The 23,190-nt window shown below is 43.1% G+C and overlaps 2 protein-coding genes across 2 annotated transcripts in view; both read left to right on the plus strand.

Annotated features, from left to right (window-relative positions):
- Positions 1-23,190, plus strand: part of LOC126988666 (uncharacterized) — a 42,988-nt gene that overhangs the window by 18,794 nt on the left and 1,004 nt on the right. The window contains exons 5-10 of the mRNA XM_050847022.1: positions 1,165-1,244; positions 2,216-2,396; positions 7,701-7,969; positions 8,582-8,693; positions 20,684-20,807; positions 22,827-23,048. Of these exons, the coding sequence (XP_050702979.1) occupies positions 1,165-1,244; positions 2,216-2,396; positions 7,701-7,969; positions 8,582-8,693; positions 20,684-20,807; positions 22,827-23,048 (988 nt within the window). The remainder of the gene's footprint in view (positions 1-1,164; positions 1,245-2,215; positions 2,397-7,700; positions 7,970-8,581; positions 8,694-20,683; positions 20,808-22,826; positions 23,049-23,190) is intronic.
- The window catches only part of LOC126988667 (uncharacterized), a 32,637-nt gene continuing 17,838 nt past the window's right edge, over positions 8,392-23,190 (plus strand). Inside the window, exons 1-2 of the mRNA XM_050847023.1 lie at positions 8,392-8,693; positions 20,684-20,878. The gene's annotated coding sequence lies outside the window, so the exon portion shown is untranslated. The remainder of the gene's footprint in view (positions 8,694-20,683; positions 20,879-23,190) is intronic.

The following is a 23,190-nucleotide window of genomic DNA, read 5'->3' on the forward strand; positions in this document are numbered from 1 at the left end:
TTTGCTAGTTTGATTTTTGTGAGGGTTAGGTTAGCAAGACACCTGGACACTATGGGTCGTATTCTAAGACATTTCGTGGCCTACTAACACCTATTTGACAAGGCTTTCGCAGGAGTAGTGGGCATTTCCAGGAGTAGTTTTATGACCCTGGTGGTAGTTTGACCCTGCTTCTGTACCATGAACCTGAAGAAACACTCATTAGAACCAGACTGACCTCCTCTTTGACCTTTAGAAATAGCTGATGTGAGAAGCGAAAGTGTCTTATAATACCGACCTATACCTCACTCATTATTTTGTGCGGGTTAGGTTACTGAGAGTCTGAGGTCGGTATTACAAGACATTTTCGCTTTTCATATCAACTATTTCTAAAGGTCAAAGAGAGGGTCAATCAGTTCTAATGAGTGTTTCTTCAGGTTCACGGTACAGAAGAAGGATAAAACTACCACCAGGGCCATACAGTTAATCCTGGAAATGCCCCAAACTCCTACGAAAGCCTTGTCAAATATGTGAACTTGGGCAACGAAATGTTTAGTAATACAGCCCTGAGACACCCGGACACTATACCCCACTCATTATTTTTGTGAGGGATAGGTTACCAACACACCTGGACACTATACCCCACTCATTATTTTTGTGAGGGTTAGGTTACCAACACACCTGGACACTATACCCCACTCATTATTTTTGTGAGGGTTAGGTTACCAACACACCTGGACACTATACCCCACTCATTATTTTTGTGAGGGATAGGTTACTGACACACCTGGACACTATACCCCACTCATTATTTTTGTGAGGGTTAGGTTACTGACACACCTGGACACTATACCCCACTCATTATTTTTGTGAGGGTTAGGTTACCAACACACCTGGACACTATACCCCACTCATTATTTTTGTGAGGGTTAGGTTACCAACACACCTGGACACTATACCCCACTCATTATTTTCATCTTCCTCCTCCTCCTGTTCATTCTTCTCCTCCTCCTGTTATTCCCCTTTTCTCCTCTTCCTATCGCTTGGTCCAGTCATCACCTACAGCCCAAATAAACACTAGACTGGCAGGAAAAGGGGATGAATGTGTTGACCTCTTCTTGTGTGACGGTGGACGTAAAGAAATGCAAATGTTACTTTCTGGTACACTGTTGTCCTCCTCTTCCACAGGCGATGCTCATCATTTCACAAGAGGAGGAACACCCCAAGCCTTCCTCCAGCTCCGAGCCTGACTACAGCGAAATATATAGGTATGTGTGTGTGTGTGTGTGTGTGTGTGTGTGTATTTACTAAGTTGAAGTATACAGGGCCTGAGCTACTTTTGTGTGGTCCATATTTAATTACTTCCTAGTGCCTGTGCTTCTCAGGGGAAAACTTTTGTGTGTGTGTGTGTGTGTGTGTGTGTGTGTAGTGAAGACATTTTTTTTTTTATAGTAAAGGAAGCAGCTCAAGGGCAAAGATAAATAACAACAGTAAAGGCCTATTCTTGGGGTGACCTTGATTTATTTATGGTGTACAGTAGAGGCAGCAGCTGTAGGGCACACACAAAAATAGCCCGCCTAGCACGGCGTCCGCAGAGAGAAAAATACCTTAGTAGTAATGGAACACTGTCAGATTCAGTTTGAGGCGTCTTGATACTTCCCTGTTGAAAGGGTTCAGGTCGTAGGCAGAAGGAAATACAGAGGAATAAAGTCTGTTGCAGAGTTTGCCAGGGAAAGGGATGAAAGAATGAAGATAATGGTTAACTCTTGCATTAGGGACTCGGACAGTAGAGGGATGGGCTAGAGTAGAAAGTCGAGTGCAGCGGGGCCATGGGAGAGGGGTGGGGGTGGGGGGTCATGCTGTTAGCAAGTTCAGAAGAGCAGTCAGCATGAAGACATTGCTAGAAGATAGAAGGAGAAGCAACACTGTGATGGAACTCAAGAGGCAGAAGACTCAGTAAAAGGAGGGGAGTTGATGAGATGAAGAGCCTCCACTCCACTCCACTCTGTCCAGCAGGGCTGTGTGTGTGGAGCCCCACTTGAGATGTGTACTCCATACGAGGGGAGACGAGGCCCCTGTATAGGGACAGCCTTTGAGAGGGGGAAAAAAGTCTGGTGATGATACAGAATGCCCAAGGCTGAGTGCTTGTAACTGTTACATGCTACAACTGCTGCCGTTATTACAGCCACTGCTGGTGTTGTGTACCGGTAATAATGATGATGTTTGCTGCTGTGCCCAGATACCTCTCTCAGCTGTTGGCGGGACAGGAGCCAACCCAGCTGAGCCAGGGCAGCGCTGCAAAGGTTTTGGAGGTGATGGAGAAGGTGCAGCTGCTGGCAAGCCACAGCCTGGACCTGAAAAAACTGTACCACCACTTGAGCCAAAACATGGCCTCGTACCTCCAGCCCTGGAGTAAGAAGGTAAGGAAGGATGGAAGTACTTGGAAGGACAGAAACAGGGCTGGTATGTAGAAAACTTCATAAAAGCTTCTCTTAAAGCCACTCATAAATTCAAAATTTTCCTCATAGTTAGGAGCTAGACTTGTGAGTCATGCAGAGAAACTCACAAGGCAACTCCTAACTGTGAGCTAAGTGATTTATGAGGTACTTATAATAAGGTGCTTTGCGGTGTATCTTCCACTGGTAATAGCGCTAGTGTTTGGTTAAAACACTCATATCACGATAATATGGATATGGTGGTATGTTGTTATCAGTTTAAAGTCAAAAGTAGAAATTTTGCTATTGTATTAATTGCAGGGATGAGAATCTATCAATATATTACACCTTGAAAAGAATATATGTGGATTTACTTTGGGTGGCGGCAGACGCTGCCCACCTCGGCTCTGAAAAACAACAGTCACAAGAAGTCTATAGTCCGTTTCATTCTGTCTGTCCACTCATGAACGTGGATGTGGCACCTGCGCATTGTTAGTTCGTGATTGCGTGAAGATCAACTTTATATTTTCAGCGATATATTTGAATGTTTGTGTATGCATAAAACCCTCAAGCCCTCTTATATGAACTGCAAACATGCTGCTTTGCATCGATAATGTACCATACAAGCACACGAAAGAACAACTTGTATTTCAAACAGTAAAGTCTGATCATACTCCAACGACTCGTAGCCTTTCAGATACCCATATTTCATCTCATTCAGGTACATTAAGTGATACCTGGGTCTGCAAGTGTGTATATATATATATATATATATATATATATATATATATATATATATATATATATATATATATATATATATATATATATATATATATATATATATATTTAGATATGTTGCATGTAAATAACATGGATGATATTCAAAATAGCCTAGCATCACACTCAACATTTATAATTTATTATTTTGTGTTATTTTCAATATTTATTGTTATTTACATGCAGTAAATTATTAAAATACCTTTTATTTGCACTTGCAGAGCCAGATGTCTTTTGATATACCTGAAATGAGATGAATTATATGAATTTGAAAAACCATAGATCGCTGGATCATGATGTGACCATGTTGTTTGCTACAAGTTTGTCTTTTCCTGTGACTGTGTGTTAAATTATTGATGCAAATGACTAACTTGAAAAACCATAGATCGCTGGATCATGATGTGACCATGTTGTTTGCTACAAGTTTGTCTTTTCCTGTGACTGTGTGTTAAATTATTGATGCAAATGACTAACTTGAAAAACCATAGATCGCTGGATCATGATGTGACCATGTTGTTTGCTACAAGTTTGTCTTTTCCTGTGACTGTGTGTTAAATTAGCGATGCAAATGACTAACTTGTTTTTTGTACACATAAACAGTCAAATATATTTTTGAAAAATAAGCTTGAATGTCTAGTAACCCAAAATTAGAATAATATCCACTAAATCTGGGAAAAAAATTGATGAAATGGTTTTTCAACTGATTTCAATAGCCAAGGGGATCAACATTTACCCAAAAAAGATAGGGCATGTAGAGGTTGGGGAATTTTTTTTACAGGGGTCAAAGGTCAATGACCTTTCGTTAAAAGGTCCAAATTTTTATCTCGCAAATGAAACGTCATAAATTGATGATCTTGGTGTCAAAATGAACAGAATGGTATCAGAGAACGGTTTAAAATGTAACCAGTTACCAAAAAAACAATATATGAAGGTCTTTTCAGTTTTGAGTTGACCCTCTCTCCGACATCTGATGAGGAAACCTGAAAAGCACAAATTTGACAGGATGCTCAAAAACACAACAGAGAACCTTTGCTTGGACCTGGAAAACAGGATGCATGTTGTTGATGGGGGATGGTTACTTCACCAAGTGAAATGGAGGAGTGGCTCAAGCATCAAAGCCACAGCTGATGGCTATGTCAGATATGTTCAAGGAAGGCTCAGTGATGCTGCAGTAGTGTTTGATGGCTATGGGAAGGGACCGTCAACCAAAGATCATGAACACATGCGCAGAATGGCAGGCAGAACAATATCTCATACTTTGAGAGTCACACCAGAACTGACTGTATCGTGTGATAGGGAACAATTTTTTGGCAATGAGGAGAACAAAGAAGCATTTATCAAGATTCTGTCTGCACAGCTGACACGCCACAACATCAAGGTACACCATGCACGAGGTGATGGTGACACACTGGTCGTTAAGACAGCTATTGAACTTGTCAAAAGTGTGAGCACTCCTGTAGTTGTCGTTGCCCTAGACACCGACATATTAATACTTCTCGTGTACCACCGACCTGTCTATTGCACAAATCTGTTTCTACTCTCAGAGATGGATTGCCTGTATGATATATCGTCAGTAAGAATTAGTGACCAAAGTGATCTTTTGTTCAAGTTTGCAAGGTCAGGCAATGACACAGTATCATCTATCTATGGACACACAAAGGAGGCAATCTACAAATGCGATTTTCCAAGACATGTCGTCAACATATTCATGAACACTAATTCCTCTCATGATGAGATAAAACATGCAGGTGTCAAAGCAATGCAGGTGACATGTGGATGTGGAGATACTCCTTTAGAGAAAGCTCGTTTCCTCAGATTTCAGAAGCAAGCTGCAATGGGCAAGATTGATCCTGATAGGCTTCCCCCTACAGTGGATGCAGCAACCCAGCACGCCCTTAGAGTCCATCTACAGATTGCTGTGTGGCATAATCTCAACACCTCTTTTTGAAATGCCAGAATTTTTACTCTTTACTACACTCACACACATGGCCTCTGCGTGTAAGGAAACACACGAGAAATTAATCCAGACAAGGAAAGGTTTGCTGGCGCCGGGGATCGAACCCACGACCAGCGTAACGGGAGAGCCACTCCTTTACCAGTCAGCCAAAGAGGTGCCCCGCTGGCTAAGTGGGTTATGGGAGGCTCGCCCATCAGGCAAGTCAGCATTACATATTCTTACGCCTGAGGGAAGAGGATGGGAACAAGGGAAGGACAACAAACTTCGACCTAAGATGTTGACTGGCGACATTAATCCCCAAAGCCTCCTTAAAGGAAGTTGTTGTAACTGCCAGGAAGGGCTAGTCAGTGTAGAACAGTGAGATGCTGCTGCACTACATGCCTTGTGTTCCTGCATGTGGAGTGTGTTGTGCTCTAATGGCACACAGAAGAACAAGAAAGTGAGGAAGAGGAAATAACTAATCATTTGTTTGTCAATACTTGGTGTAAGTTTAACCTGAAGTCTTTCTGAAGTGGCTTCAATTTTGTATTGGCATTTTCAGCATGAATTCTCCTGTGTTTGTAAATTATATGTGTACAGCTTATCTGTTTATGATGGTGGGGACGGGTTTCCTGGAAGGTCAGGTCAGTGATATCTGACCTGACAAAAGACAATTACAAGCCCTTCCCAGCTGGAAGGCTGGTTTGGTATGTTTGTGACAGCCATCAAACCACAAGTTACTAAGATCAATTTACAGCAATTTTCATGCAATCTTTTGTTTACACATTCACGGAGGAATTGGCCATTTATTTTTATTTTTGGAGGTCCAAAGTTAGGCTCTGAAGCCTGTTCATATTCTCGCCCCTCCCCACTATACATTTCGACAACAAGCATTATAATTTTCATTATCAATATTCTTCAGAAACAAAATTGGACAAAATGTACCAAAAGGTCAATGACCTTTAGCCGCCCCGTGAGAGCCCCCACTCCCCGGCTCTCCCTTTTCTTTGCATGGGTGGGTGGGAGGGGGTAGTGACACCCACCCCTCTAGATCCTTTTCTTTGGACGGGAGGGAGGGAGGGGGTAGTGACACCCATCCCTCTAGATCCTGGGAAGGGTGGGAGGGAGGGGGTAGTGACACCCATCCCTCTAGATCCTTGGAAGGGGGGGAGGGAGGGGGTAGTGACACCCATCCCTCTAGATCCTTGGAAGGGGGGGAGGGAGGGGGTAGGGACACCCATCCCTCTAGATCCTTGGAAGGGGGGGAGGGAGGGGGTAGTGACACCCATCCCTCTAGATCAGTTTCAGAACAGTTTTCTCATATATGAATTAAAGCAGACAAGCTTTAATTGTAAAAATCATGCTTTCTATTTGTATTTTAGTGATAAATTTGTGAATTTTGACCTTTGACCCCATTCAAAAGGTCAAGATGTAGTCCCTGGCATCTGCTCCTGGTTTTTATTCATTTCTCAGAAGATTTCAAGCATCAGATGTCCAATGATATGCATGTTCTATATCTTTTTCCATAAAGATAACTTTATTGGTATTTTTAGAATAGGTCATTGAACTTTGACCCCTGTATAAATTTTCCCCCAACCTCTACATGCCCTATCTTTTTTTTGGTAAATGTTGACCCCTTGGCTGTTGAAATCAGTTGAAAAAACTTTCCATCTAATTTTTTCCCAGACTGGAGGTAACCTAGGGATACTAGTCTATCACAATTGATTTTCATGTATTCGCGAAGTAGAAATGCGAAGGTGTCACATCTATCATAATTCCCGCTATGTTGGTGGACACATGGAATGAAACAGACTGTAGTACCGACACCAACAACTGAACAGTACCAGCAAACCTTGCCAGCATGGAGCCACCCCTGCAGGTATACAATTGCTTAATACTATTTACTTAAATATTTTTCTGATAGCAACCCCATATTTTCAGGGTACAAATTTAGATATGCGGTCCCGCCCAATTGCTCGATTTCCTTGGTGTTACCATACTTGTTTTTACCTTAAAAAACAGTAGAGGTGAAAAATAGTTAGATCCAGACCCAGACTCCAAAGAGAGGAAAGATATGATCAAGGGCTCTCCGTCACCTGCCCTGACTGCAAGGGTGAGGCAGCAGGCATGGGATGAGACTCACTCTCATCAATGCATCTCATCCCATGGCAGCCCGCACAAGGGCTGAAGGTGACAAACGGCGGTACAACGTTCAGTCCAGTGCCAAAGAGCGCATTAGCAGCTATAAAAAGGAGTGGTAGGAGCTGGTGAGTGAACTTTTAGCTGAATATGTAGACTGAAATGTCTGAAATCTGGCTGGTTAGGTCATGTTGGACAGGCTTTCGTCACGCTATGACTACTCGCAGCTCATTGTGAACGTTTCTGCATTACTTATATGGCTTATGAGCTCCTCTTACAAGGTTTATGAGCTGCATCCAGCTCATAACAGACTTATGATCTTTTCTGCATACTGGGCCAGGCCTCCTGGAAGTTATGACGTAAGAGGAGGAAGCGCCTGACAGTGCCAACCTTTGACTTACGTTCCTCTCTCTCTCCCTCTCTCATTCACACAGGGAGCAGACTCCTCTCCCAGCACCTTACCACAGGGGGAGAGTTCCAGCACCTTGCCACAGGGGGAGAGTTCCAGCTCCTTACCACAGGGGAAGAGTTCCAGCACATTACCACCAGGGGAGAGTTCCAACACCTCACCACAGGGGGAGAGTTCCAGCACCTTACTACAGGGGGAGAGTTCCAGCACCTTGCCACAGGGGGAAAGTTCCAGCACCTCACCACAGGGGGAAAGTTCCAGTGCCTCATCACAGGGGAGAGTTCCAGCTGAGATGTAAGCATGAGCCCTCTCCAAGGCTCTCGGGGCCGGTGGCACCAAACCACTGTATCACAAATTGCTTCATGGCATGTTGTTTTTCCTGCTTCAGGAATTCTGAGAGTTGGGTTTTTGTGTTGTAGTTTTGTGCCTTGATTATTGAGAGGCTGTTTTATGTGATTTTGTGCCTTGAAGAAAAGAGGAAGAAAGGGAGAGGAAAAGGAGGAATAAATGGAAGGGAGGGAAGACAGGTGTATTGTTATGTAATCTTGTGGCTTGAAGAAAAGAGGAAGGAAGGGAGAGGAAAAGGAGGAATAAATGGAAGGGAGGGAAGACAGGTGTATTGTTATGTAATCTTGTGGCGTGAAGAAAAGAGGAAGGAAGGGAGAGGAAAAGGAGGAATAAATGGAAGGGAAGGAAGACAGGTGTATTGTTATGTAATCTTGTGGCGTGAAGAAAAGAGGAAGGAAGGGAGAGGAAAAGGAGGAGAAGAAGAGAGGAGGAGAGAAAAGAAGGAAGGGAAGGGAGACTGAACTGAAGTGACTGCAGGTAAAGAGAGAGAGGAAGAGGCGAGGGAAAGGAAGGAACAGAAGTGTCAGCAATTTGTGACCTGCCACTGTGCTCCTGCAGGGATGAGTGCCCACTGTTTCTCGAGGTGGAGGACCAGTTGAGGACCAGCTCCAAGGACCTGGCGGGCCACGACCCCCGCTGTGAGAAGGTGAAAGAGAGACTCACAGAGAAGGTCAGTTGTGTGTGTGTGTATGTGTGTGTGTGTGTGTGTGTGTGTGTGTGTGTGTATTTACCTAGTTGTGAAATACAGAAAAAGAGCTGTACTAGGCTCGTGCTGTCCTGTCTCCATAACGCTTATTATCCAGTTTGGCTTTAAATTCATGAGTCGTTTTTGCACACACAATCTCCTTGTCAAGTCCTTGGGGGACTCCACTCGTCACTTCCATCCAGCTTGATTTATTATTCCTGATTACTGTTCTCATTTCCCTCTTCGTCAAAAAGTCCTTAATCCAATCCAATATTGAACCACCCAGACCTCCAACATGATTAAGTTTCCATATTAATTGCTTGTGTGGTACTTTATCAAATGCCTCCTTTAAGTCCAGATACACACAATCTGCCCAACCGTCTCTTTCCTGTATTTCACTTATACTATCAAAAGTTTCACCATTAACTTTAACTTTTTGAATCTTGTCTATTTTTCAACTTTCCATTTATGAACTTATAAAACAGCTTTGGCTGGTCTTTGCACTAATCTGCAATATTTTTCTCAAGATTACTTTTTTCTTCTACATAAGCATTCCTCTTCCTTTTGTACTCACTCCATAGATCCATCCTCCTGTTTTTTCTCCATGTGTTCCATGCCTTCTCCTTTTCCTGCTTGGCGTCTACACACTTTCTACTGTACCACTCTTCTCTTGGTTTCTGGCCTTCTTTCATCCTTGGTACCCACTTTTCCACTCCTTCATTGTAAATCCGTATAAAGATAGCCCATTTTTCCTCCACATTTTCAGCCTCAAAAAAAGTATCCCATTGTGCTTCCTCAAAATGTTTCCCAAGTTGTTCAAAATTTGCCTTATTAAAGTTAAACCATTCTTTCCTGTAGTCCTCATTCCTGATTATTTTACCTCCTTCTCGTAATATGTACTCGATAAGTACGTGATCGCTCTTCCCTATAGGGCTCTTATAGTTCATCTCCTCTGTGGTATCTGGCACCCTGGTGATTATCAAGTCCAATCTAGATGGCTCGTCTTCTCCTCTGAATCGTGTATTTTCCTCCACCCACTGTGTGAGGACATTTTCTATAACCAATTCCAAAACCTTGTTCCCCCATGAAGCTTCACTTCCTTCCGTTGACCAGTTTTCCCATGACACTTCCTTACAATTAAAATCCCCCATTATCAGAATCTTATCCTTCTCCTCCAGCAATCTCCTTAGGCAGTCCAATGTGTCTTCCAGCTTCTTCTTGTACAATTCTTCTGTCCATGAATTGTTTTTTGGAGGGACACACACCACTACGATATTTCTGCATCCTCCCCTTTGCAGTCTTATTCCCACACTCAAGACCTCCGCTTCCCCTTCGCCATAGGTGACACCCTCCACTGTCCATTCTTTTTTCAACAATAGCATCACTCCTCCTCCTTGTTTATTTCCTCTATTTCTCATCCATACATTATATTTACCATCCCCTAAGTTAAATGCATCTATACTACCAGTCAATTTGGTTTCTGTAATCCCCATAACATCTGTTTTTTCCTTACTCAGGTAATCTCCTGTTTCTAACACTGACGATATTAATCCTTTCACATCAGTGTATGCCACCTTCAAGCTGTCACCTCTTCCCTTCTGTACCACTTCCTTAGGTCCATGTCTGTCACTCTCCAGAAAACTTCCTTTTATCCTCTTCTGATCTTCCTTCATTCTTTTCATTGGCTTGATTCTTCAATTCTCTTATTGTGTTCCTTTCCTTCACACTTCTGTCCTTTCTTACCCAGACTTTTTTGTAGGTCTCTGTTTTTGCTAACTTCCATGACTTTCCCACCACTTCTTCTGCAGCAGCTTGAGACCTAAATCTAATTTTTACTGGTCTTTGGGCTCCTTCTTCCTGCTTTCCAAGCCTGAATACTTCTTCGATCTCCCCTACCAGCTCATGACCTTCTTCCTGAATTGCTTCAATTACTTGCTCCACTGCCTTCCTTTCTTTCTTTTCCCTTGTATATCTGACAGGCATGTGCTCTTCTTTAATGCCCACCACTACTACAGACTTCTTTTTTATAGCGGAGTCCCTCACTATTTCTGGTTTTCCTTTTATCACCTTAATCACCTTTTCAGTTATAGCTTCATCCTTAGCCTTGACTTGCTCCTCCACAATTTTCTTAAAGCTAACATTCCCTTTTTCTTGTTCCTCCTTCCAGACTTTATGCGTTTCATTTAATTCCTTGACTTTAACCTCTGTATCCTCTGTCTCCTCATTTAACGTTACCTGCTTGTGCAGGTCATTGTATGCATTTTGCCATACATTTTTCTCCGTCTTTAGGACGTCAACCTCTCTCTCCAACGTCCCCATTCTGTCCTTCATTTCCTTCATCTCCCTTTCCAAGTCAATGAGTCTCCTTCTCAACATAACGTCTCTGTGCCTATCCACGTCTTCGGAGAAAGCTTCAAAATCATTGTCCCTTGGCCTGGCTCCCCTGCTTACCGGTGTAAACAAACCCGCGTGTGTATTTACCTATTTGTAGTCTACAGGGCCCGAGATAAGCTCCAATAGTCTCGTCTCCATATCTACATTCATCCAGCCTTTCCTTCATTTGGTGGACACTGCTCGCCTCCACCACCTCTTCCCGCAAGCTGTTCCATGTGGTAACACTTCTATGTGGAAAACTATACTTTTTCAAGTCACTCAAACAGTTGAGAAGAGATCATCTCTATCCACCTCATCAAACTTATTTACCAACTTATACAGTGTGATCAGATCTCTCTCCCTTCTTTGTTCCAGTGTTGTCAAGTCCATCTCCTTCAATGTGTCTTCATACGTCATATTCGAGAGTTCTGGGACCATTTTTGTTGCAATTCTCTGTATTCTTTCCAACTTTCTGATATCCTTCTTTTTGTGAGGTGACCACACAACTGCAGCATGTTCAAGTTTTGGTCTTATCGGTGCTGTTATTATTTTCTTCATCATTTCCTTGTCTATATAATGGAATGACACCCTTATATTTTGCATCATCCTGTAGGTTTCTCCAAATAACTTGTTTATGTGCTTTTCTGGGGACGGTGTGTCTTGCATCGTTACTCCTAAATCTTTTTCTTCATGTACCACCTTTAAGTTTTCTTCTCCCATCCTGTATGTTTTCCTTGGTCTTTTTTTACTCTTTACCATTTCCATAACATGGCATTTGTTTGCATTAAATTCCATCTCCCATAACTGGCTCCAGCTATACACTCTGTACAGGTCTTTTTGTAGTTCTTCACAGTCTTCCTCCGTCTTCACTTTTCTTATTAACTTTGCATCATCTGCAAAAAGACTCATATAACTTTTTATACCCATCGGCATATCATTTATATATATTATGAACATTATTGGTGCCAGAACTGAGCCCTGAGGAACTCCACTCTCTACTCTCCTCCAATTTGATTTCTCTTCTCTAATCACCGTTCTCATTTCTCTTCCTGTTAAGTAATCCTTCATCCACTCGATGACCTCTCCGCCCATTCCTCCCCATTTCTGTTGTTTCCAGAGTAACCTTCTGTGCGGAACCTTGTCGAAAGCTTTTTTCAGATCTAGATATACACAGTCAGCCCATCCTTCTCTTTCTTGCACCATGTCTATTGCTCTTGAGTAGAAACATGGTAAGTTGGTGACACACGATTTCCCTTTTCTAAATCCAAACTGTCCTTCATTTATCATGTTTCCCTTTTCTAAATGTTCAGCCCATTGTTTTTTATTATACTTTCACAGATCTTGCACATTACACTTGTTAAAGAGACTGGCCTATAATTTCATGGTTCAGTTTTATCTCCACTTTTATAAATTGGTACAATGTTCGCTCTCTTCCACTCTAAGGGTACTTTTCCTGTATTTATAGAGCATGTTGTTATGTCATAAAGTGGTTCCAATATTAATTTCTACGCACTTTTAGCACTTGACCGGAGATTTCATCCGGTCCCATAGCTTTCCTTCCATCTAAAGATTCCATCAGCTGCAACAGTTCCCCTTTCTCAACCTTTACATAATTTAGCTTCCCTTCATTACAGTCTTCGTGCCCCCTGTCAAAGTCGGTCTCTTTCATAAATACTTTATGAAAAATTTTATTTAATATTTCTGCAATTTCTTCGTCCTTTTCGTAGAATACTTTATTTTCTTTTAGCCTTTCCACTCCTTCGTTTCTTTTTAACTTCCCATTTATGAATTTATAAAACATTTTTGGTTCTTCCTTACAACTAAAAACTATTCTTTTTTCAAATTTAGCGAGGCATGCAGTTAGCAAGTTCAGAAGAGCAGTCAGCGTGAAAATATTGATAGAAGATAGAAAGAGAGGCAACATTGCTGTGGAATATAAGAGGTAGAAAACTGCTAGTAAGAGGAGGAGTTGATGAGACGAAGAGCCTTATGCTGGGAACACATCTGCAATTTTGCCTCAGCGACTAACTGTGATACCGAAAATGTTGGAGTCAACTCGGTCGCCACCCGAGAAGCGCAATTTGTTGCAACAAGAAAGATCTCGCGAAACATTACAACATGTGCTCAATCTCTGCTCGCTTAGTTGTAGACCTTTGCAATCATTGCAGGCGAAGCCAGGATAGATCAAGTGCGTATCACAGCTTACCACAATTATCACAGACTCGTGCAGGGATTCATCGTGAGCTCATCGTGAGCACATTGTGAGCACCTGCTATGTACGCACGATTATTGCAATGAATAAAGAATGCTGCTCGACTGGCTCTCGTTTCCAGTTCGACTTCACAACGATGTACTACAAATAATCGTGACCACCTGCTGGGTGTCCCCACAGGGGTATGAATGAGGGGTGGGTCCACCTGCTTGTACATTAACCAATCTACCCGTGCAGTAGCAACACCAACACCATGAGCCTCATTGACTTTATTGACAGTGACATTGTGAAGAATCCTCAGCTAGTGACAGCTATAGTGGCCTTTGAGAGATTGCACGTAATAACCATAGCTGGGCACGATAACAGAAAACCTTATTCCCGATACCTGATAACTGATAATGGAAAACCTTATCAGTGATAACCGATATTCGTTAACTGGAGACACAAATATAGGCGATAACCGATAACCGATACCCGATATAAATCCACAATTCCAATACTAGCTAGCGATAAGTCCGATAGGCGAAAACGATACTATATTGATATTTCAAATATAAAACATAGATGAATTCAAATTTTCATGATCTGTATTTTAGAAAACTTACAAAACCTGAAAACCACACGTTCACGCGTACATATGGACGGTAATACTAGAAACTCCTGAACCGGTGTTGTGTTATTTGGCGTCCCCACCGTCAAAAGCTGGCACTTTTGTTTACTAACACTGGTCTCTCATGAACTGGCCCATCACTACTTATTCAGTTATTCTTACTTATCACCATTAACACTTTAACCCTGTCGCACACCGTAAGTATACAATAAGTTTTGATACTCTACATTCCCGGACGTATTTTACCCTCACAGATATATCGTACCCCAATAAATTTGGTATCATCTGCTTCATAAAGACTTGTACTAGAACATGCACAAATAAAAATAGAGGAAAATATATATATATATATATATATATATATATATATATATATATATATATATATATATATATATATATATATATATATATATATATATATATATATATATATATATATATATATATATATATATATATATATATATATATATATATATATATATATATATATATATATATATATAAGAGCAATACAAACTTCTTTCAAGTCTCCATAATATAGAGCATTGCAGACAATAAATCCTAAGTACCAACTCTTCCCCACTCACTAGCTCAAAATTTTGTGGGCCAACTTTTTTAGCCGAATATATATTTCGAAGTGGAATTTAGTGAGGGTTCTTATGGTATCCTCAAAATCCTCATACGCCTATTAGTTCCCGAGTTACACTGAGAAAACTGTATTTTTTCCTCTCCCGTCAGAGTAGCCTAACAACTAAAAATCACTCCACGGTCCTCATCTACGCTCCTTAGAAAGGTTGACATATGTTACCATTAAGAAACTTATCCCAACAAATGACACTCCCAAATTTGACGCACTTTAACCAAAAATTTAATTTTTAATAATTTTTTTTAACTTTTATGACGTGTTTTGCGTCATCGTGCGCCAGGACCTTTCACCCTTGATGATGCGAAACGTGTCACCGTGCGCGAGAGGGTTAACAGTCACTTCAGTAAAGAAGCACTGAAGCACTGGGAACCGGAACACTGGCACTCACTCCATCACTCGAGATGCAGGTGAGAGGCCACGCGCCACGCCACCACATGATAACACAAGCTGCTGGTCTCTGTTTACGCTCTTTACAACGGGATCACAAATTTCAGGCAGTGAATAATCATTTTTTGGGCAAAGTTAAGTGACTTTTCTCTTTGATATAGTGATTTTTGAGTCTAACATAAAAAATAACCTAGTGTTTTAATGTTGATGATCTAAGTATGAAATCTCTTCACCGAAGATATTTCATACCCCAAAGTTTTTTCATACAACACCGGGCGCCTGGGCCTCGCATGCGCAGTAGGGAGGAGACAACGTTTTTTTCTGAGAGGTTGAAAAAAGTAGCGATTATTGCTAGTTTGATTACAAAAGTAACGAAGATACCAATATACAATAAACCCTCAGTTATCTGGGTACACTGTATCCGACCTCGCCCGTATCTGGGAGTTTTAAAAAATATTTGATTTCTTCCAAAAAATTTTTTTAAATGTGCGCCAAAAGTCATTTAAATTGCCCGCGCAATGCCTCTAAGCTCTGCCCTGACGGTGTACCACACCCGTAAAGTGCTCCCCAGCTTGCACGTAGCAGTGATATAGACGTCCTGGTGCGAACGTTCGCAGGAAAGCTGTGTGCTTCGTAGTACAACTGGCACGTAAACGTTCTTGCCGAGCGCTGCAGACCATATCGAAGTGACGAGAGTCAGGGCAGTGCAGGTTTAAATGGCGGGAGTGTCAAAGGACTGTTTAAATGAAACACACAGTGCAAACCCTAGCTTAAGCCTTGATGACTGCCTAAATCCAGACTGGACTAGGTGAGTAGGGTTCCGTCCCCATGGAGAAGGTGTGCGGGTCCGCTATCACTCCCGCAGGAGTGAGGGTGGAATAAGAAATGCGGATAAGTATCACCCTCAGTCCGACATGTGAAAGAAGGATTTTATCATGCTTATGGCAAGGCGAGTAAAGGGGCCCGCAGGGGTTCGGGAGTCCCATGGGCCAGCCCGATCTGGAGGTGCGGGCTGGCCGTAAATCGTGGTTACTTCTTGTGGCTGGCCTCCCCGTGGTCCCGCTGGATGCACTGTGCAGGGGGTACCCGCCCCCCCTGGCTTGCAAGGGCAACACACTGTAACTAAACAGCCACAGATCACTGCGCAAGCAGATGCGCCAGGTTGTCATCGACTCCTTGGTTATCCTCCCCACTCACACTCAGAGTGGGGCGGCCTGGCGTACTTGCCCGGCGTCTGTGGGCCTTCAGGCTCATTGCCGGGCTTGAAAGGGTAGCGCCCTGGGGTGCCTGCCCGGGCGTCCGTATAGAAGCCTGCGTTGAGCACTTGATGCCCGTTACTGGCCCGGACCGCTTCGGGTATTGCTCTGGTATGCCTTCTGGTTGACCCGGGTGGCAAAGCCCGCAGTGCTCATAGCCACAAGGTTGCTAACTCAGCTACGCAGCGATAAAGCCGCGGGCGCTCACCTAAGAACAACACAGAGCGTCGGCCTTCCAGTTTTGTAAAACTGGACCCGTGAAAAGTTTCTTGTGGCAGTGCTGGGTCTGCTAGAAAGCCTACGTGGTAAACACGATGGTGCAGACTTGGGCGGTTAAGCTGCCACAAATACCTGGCCTCTTCTGGGCTGGGTCCAGGCCCTGCTGCTGTGATTGGCCAGGCAGGGGAGCATTAGCTGCTGCCTATGAACACAGGGCTAGGCACCCCAGCAATGGGTTAGTGGCTGAGGTTGTTGCGCTTAATTGCTGAATCCCAAGTAACAGATCCCCCCAAGGTGCAGCAGGACTGCGATAAGCCAGGGAGAGATTGCCGCGAGTGCTAACCGTGACAACGCTGCTCGAACCTTTTTCTCAGCGCCCGGAGCACATCAGTCGCACGCATTTCACTCCCTGGTGCAGACTGACTGCTACAAAGCCATGGGGCGTACCATATTATGAGTGTGGACAGAAGCACCTGTGCAGTACTGTCAGTGCCTTTATGGCAGGCCATGATCCAAAGTTGGGTTTTCGGGTCCGTACACTTAGCCTACACCATATCCGGGTTTTTCCCATATCCGGGTGCCCCCGTGGCTCTATTAACCCGGATACCAGAGGGTTTACTGTATATATAAATAATTAGCGGATGGCCGATAACCCGATTTTCTTATCAGCGATAAAGTATCGCTATAACTTATCGCGATAACGCCCAGCTATGATAATAACCCTTCAATGTGTTGCACAGCTGATACAGAAAAGAAAGAAAAGGAAACCCCGAAGTACTTGGGTACATGGATGCCTGACACGACGAGCCACCAAAGGCTGCTATCAAAACCTGATGCGTGAGCTGGCTGACGAGGACCCTCTGCTCTACCAGAACTTCATCCGCGTCACTGAGACCATGTTTAACGAGACAGTGGAGCGTGTTTGACCCTACATCAAAAAGAAGACGACGTTCTGGAGGAAGCCCTTGGACCCTGGCTTACGTGTTGCCCTCAGATTCCTCACGACGGGGAATTCCTACAAGAATTCCTACAAGGTTATGCATTCCGTGTGGCACCCAACACCATCTCCCTTGTTGTTCCTGAGATGTGCAGAGCCATAGTTGCTGCGTTTGGAGATGAATTCCTGCAAATGCCAGACTCAGTGGAGGGTTGGAAGGAGATTTCCAATGGGTTCCCAGAAAGCTGGAATTTCCCCCACACCCTGCATGGGTGCAATTGACGGGAAACACGTACGCATCAGGAATCCAGAGTTTAGTGATTAACAGAACCATAATTACAAGAAGTTCTTTTTGGTGGTCCTGCTGGCTGTTGTGGATGAAGGCGATAAATTTGTGTTTGTGGATGTGGGAGCTGATGGCTCGGAGTCTGATGGTCCTTTGGATTCCCGATTACTTCCACAGAATGGTTGGTGGTCAATATATCCAGAGCAGGCGGGTTGTCAGGTGTTGAGGGTGTGTTGGACGATGTTGACGATGATGGTGGTGGTTTGGGGCTTGGTGGATTGGTAGGTGTGGGGGCTGGTGGAGAGACTGGTCTTTTGGGGTTTGCTGTCCTTCCTTTCCTTGGGCATGATGTAGAAGGGGTCCTGAAGGGGACAAGACGTTGTGTGGCACACTGTGGGCGGGAGCGGTGGTTGGCAGAGCGGGAGACAGCCGTCACCAGAGCACGGTAGTGTGGAAACCAAGTGAGGGAGCGTCGCTCGCCCAGCTTATTTATAGGAGACGCCACTGCGATACCTCGTTGCCACATCCCGCGATGAGAAAGTTGCTAGATTCACCAACGATTTGTCGCAGGCCATGCAATCATTGCAACGATATCGTTGTTGAGTCGCAGTGTATTTACCTAGTTGTAATTTTACAGGGCCTTACGCTCGTGTGGTCCCGTCTCTATATCTGCACTTGTCTAGTTTTTCCTTAAAGTTGTGCACACTCTTCACTGTTACTACTTCCTCACTTAGTCTGTTCCAAACCTCTGTGTTTCTTTGCGGGAAGCTATATTTCTTTGTCTCAACTTCTCAAGCATCTTCCTTTTCTCAGTTTATTACTGTGTCCTCGTGTGTTGCTGGTGTTTCTTCCTTCTCTTCGTAGCAACTCCACATTATCTGCTTCTTCCATTTTATTCCACAATTTGTAAATTAGTATTAGGTCTCCCCTTTCTCTTCTTTGTTCCAGTGTTGGCAGGTCCATTTCCCTTAACCTTTCTTCATATGACAATCCCTCCAGTTCTGGAACCATCTTTGTTGCCATCCTTTGTATTCTTTCTAGTTTTTTCTCGTGTTTCTTCTCATGCGGAGACCACACAGTTTCTGCATATTCCAGCTTTGGTCTAATCATAGTGGTAATCATCTTTTTCACCATATCTTTATCCATGTAGTGGAATGCTATTCCTATATTTCTTATCATTCTTTACGTATCTCTGAATATCATATTTACATGACTCTCTGACTGTTGATATTCTTGTATTGTCACTCCCAGATCTCTCTTCTTGAACTTTTAATATTTCTCCATTTCCCATTCTATATGTCGACTTTGGTCTCCCTTCATTCTTTCCCATTTCCATTACATGACATTTCTTAACATTAACTCCATCTCCCATTTCTTACTCCAATATCAAATCTTATTTAGGTCCTCTTGCAGAATTTCAGTCTTTACTATTTCTTATGTGTCTCGGCAATTTCGCATCGTCTGCAAACAAGCTCATGTAACTCTTTACTTTCTTCGGCATGTCATTTATATATACTAGGAAAAGTATTGGTGACAGTACTGATCCTTGGGGCACTTCACTATCTACATTTCTCCATTCCTATTTCATGTCCTTTACCACTGTTCTCATTTCTCTTTGAGTAACTTTCCATCCAGTTTTTCATTTTCCCTTTCAATCCTCCTCTATTTTCCAGCTTCCATAATAGTCTTGCATGTGGAACTTTGTCGAAAGCCTTCTTCAAGTCCAAATACATGCAGTCTACCCGTCCATCCCTCTTCTGTGTCATGTCCGTCACTCGAATAAAGGCTCAATAAGTTTGTTAAACATGAACATCCTTGTCTAAAGCCATACTGTTTTTCTATAATTATATTGTGTTCTTCTAGAAATTTTGTCCATTGTTTCTTTATCACTTTTTCACATATTTTACAAACTATACTGGTCAATGATACTGGTCTGTAGTTCAGAGGTTCTTCCTTTTTCCTGCTTTTATATATAGGGACCACCTCGGCCCTTCGCCATTCCTTTGGTACTTTACCAGCTGATATTAAGCACTTTATGATATCATGTACCGGTCCGACCAGCTGATTTCTGCATTCTTTCAAAATAAAACCTGAAACTCCATCCAGTACTATTGCTTTCCTCTCTTCCAGCTCCTCCATTATTTTATATATCTCTTCTTTAGTTACTTTTACTTCCTCCAGTTGAACATTTATCATCTTGTGGTTCATTAAATTGTGATTCTTTTGTAAAAACTTGTTGAAACTTTTTGTTTAGTAGCTGAGTCATGTCTTTAGTTTCTTCAATTATTTCCATCTTTCAGTCTTTCTGTTTTTTCTTTTGGTTTGATTTTTCCATTTATAAATCTGTAAAACAATTTAGGTTCCTCCTTACACTTTTCAACATTATCCTTTTCGACTTACTCAGTGTGCTGCGCTTTCACTGTGTTCACACTGTGATCACACTGCAATGAGTCGAGCGATATGGGAATCACAGAGGCAGCTTGTGATCTGTTTTAAACATTAAAAAAAAAAATTGCAGCAGTGGGCGCATTGCTCAATCACCCGCGGTACACGGCAACACTGCTGCGCTTTGGAAAGACTCTCTGCGATTCCTGTTATGATTGTTGCAGCGAGAGCGTAGTACATTGCGATTTCACCATTTTTTTCACATTTTCGGTATCGCAGTAAGTCGCAGAGGCAAAATCACAGATGTATGATCCCAGCATTAGACTCCACTCTGTCTAGAAGAGCTGTGTGTGTGGAGCCCCCCCCCCCACACACACACATGAGATGCATACTCCGTATGAGGATGGACAAGGCCCCTGTATATGGACAGCTTCTGTGCAGGGGAGAAGAATTGGGCGGAGACAATACAGAAGTGTATATTTATGTGGGTTGCTTTTGTTTACATGTAGTCTCTCTCTCTCTCTCTCTCTCTCTCTCTCTCTCTCTCTCTCTCTCTCTCTCTCTCTCTCTCTCTGTATTGGCCTATCTTAACTAGCTATCAATCTATCTATCTCAACTACATATACCTTTCTATCTGATAATCTCTCTCCCCCACTAGTGCCAGAAGAAGCAGGAAGCAAGGAGCCTCCGCATCTCAGAGCTGCCCGGCCTCAACCCCTTCATGCTGCCACCTCGCCTGCTGCACAAACCCGTGGGCGATGCCGTGAGTGCCCTGCTGGAGCGTTAGTGTGCTGCCGCTGCCTACGCCCCTTGTCGCCGCACCTGCCGAGGCTGTAGACCATTAATCAGCTCGGTCAGTACGGATCTTGCCTTCCAGAGCGGAAATCCCTTCACTCAGTTTGATTTTGTAATTGTTTAGGTTACGGCAGACTCTTCAGACGTGGTACTGGTGTTCATTAACGGCTGTGTGGCCAGTTTGGCTTTTAATTCCATTTTTTTGGATGAGTTGTTAGCCAGAAGTATTGGATTTCCTCAGAGTTGAGTTGACATGCCACAAACTCAGTTGTAAAAAGTCACATAAAAATGGACAAAACCAACTCTCCGCGCCCTGAGACACGGGTCAGAGGGACAAAGCAGCCACACTGTTGTTGCCAAGACCAATACGACGTTTGAATAACCAGGCGCTGCTCTTCAAGGCGCTTTTCTCACACAGTAAAGGAAGCAAAGGTTTGCCTGATCCCCTTTGGGTTTTCTGTGCATTACATTTTTCAAGACACCCGCCACCAGTGTGTATGTACCGGTACCACACTCCGGGCTGCCCGGACCACTTCACTCACCACTTTGTCCACAATCTGAGCTGTGCTGAAAGAGACTGAATTATAAGCATTATAAAGTTGTGACTCCAACTCCGACTCTGGCCCCCTTGCCCCTCCTCCTCTACTGCAAATCATTTTTTTATTATTATTATTATTTTTTTTTTTTTTTTTTTTTTTAGGTGCTGCCTGTAGTGCCGTTAGACACTCTTGAGGTCCTTTTCTTACATTTATTTACATCCAGATTACATGTACTCTATATAGACAGCGTCCAGTACACAATATAAACTATAAACTTACTTTTGTTAGGCTCGTCGTTATTTTTATACGTATTTTTTAATTTCCGCCTCTACTAACGGACTTTTGGCACCTTGGGAGCAAGGTCCCCCAGTTAGTCTGCAAAACTGAGGGTTTACTAGCAGGTCCTGCCCTAACGTCATTTTGTTTAAAGTAGTTTCGTTACAACGTTTTGATAGAAATGTAAAATAAAAAGAAATGAAAACATGTTGCATAAGATTATCATACTCCAAACTTATGACAGTAACCAATTCTGTAAGAATTTAAACTAAGAAAGTGCTTGCTACTGTCTGTTTATACATGTGTGTGTGTGTGTGTGTGTGTGTGTGTGTGTCACTCAGTTTCATCTGCCAACTGCTATAATCACAGAATATTCAATGATCTTGCCTATGTAAATCAGTAAAATAGTGGCAGTCAGTGATGCGGTCTATCTCAGATAAGCGTTTCTTGTCAACTGCTGAGCAGCCTCAATCTGGCAGAGACTTGAGAGTGGAGACGAGATGAGTACTACAGGAATCAGACTCGTTCGGTAAAGGATGTTTCATGTATTATTGGGTATGTTTTCTCCGACATCGTCTAGTAATTTATCCCTGTGATCAACATAATTATTTAATCAGATGAAATATCATGAAATATAACATTTTTACACACAAAAAACACAATAAATCAATATTCACGCCATAATAACAACCCATAATGCTTGCCTGAAATGTCCGCCCACAGGAGCCCCTACAAAAGCTAATTCCTTCAACAAATTTGTGGGAATACCCCACGAAGGAGCAAAATTGGCCTAGAAGTCATATATCACGGCAGTAACGGGCTGAGATTGCCAAAGAAGCCGTTCAAGAAGGCCTACAGATGCTATCGGCAGCACTTGAAGAAAATCACAATTTCATTCACGATAAGTGATTACGTTAAGGAGTCGGAAGTATTTTTATTGACTCTGACTCCAAGTCCGGCCAAAAGTAGCCGACTCCACTGACTCCGACTCCGACTCCACACCCCTGATTATAAGGTCAGTTTGCAAGCTTTCCCTCTGTAGCCGCCTCTAGATACCCGCCACCAATACCTTCCCTTGACCCCCGCACTCTGAGCTGCCCGGACCACTTCACTCACTACTTTGTCCTCATAATCTGAGCTGTGCTGAAAGAGGCTGAACTATAAGGTCAGTTTGCAAGCTTTCCCTCTCAGAGTCATTCCCTGAGAGTCTGGCAGGCACACGCAGAGAAGCAGCAGCACCCCAGAGCAAGGTTGTCCTACATAGAGAGCCTGATGAAAGGAAGAAGAGGCAAGCTGATTGCAAGTATCCTAGACGGCAGCAGCATCTTAAGAGTGTGCCAAGCAATCCAGGAACACTGCAGGGAGTGGGAACAGAAGCCCTGGGCCCTGATTCACTAAAGAGTTACGACGTTCGTAAGTCACAAAAAATGTCTTAAGGCAACCTTAGGCTGCCTTAGGCTATTCACTAGACCAGGGCTACTCAACCATTATGAGCAAAGGTCCAGTTAGACAAGTACAAATGTATGCAGAGATCCGATTAAATATTGTAGCTGGG

The sequence above is a fragment of the Eriocheir sinensis genome, chromosome 70 (assembly GCF_024679095.1).
Source record: "Eriocheir sinensis breed Jianghai 21 chromosome 70, ASM2467909v1, whole genome shotgun sequence".
Taxonomy (NCBI): domain Eukaryota; kingdom Metazoa; phylum Arthropoda; class Malacostraca; order Decapoda; family Varunidae; genus Eriocheir; species Eriocheir sinensis.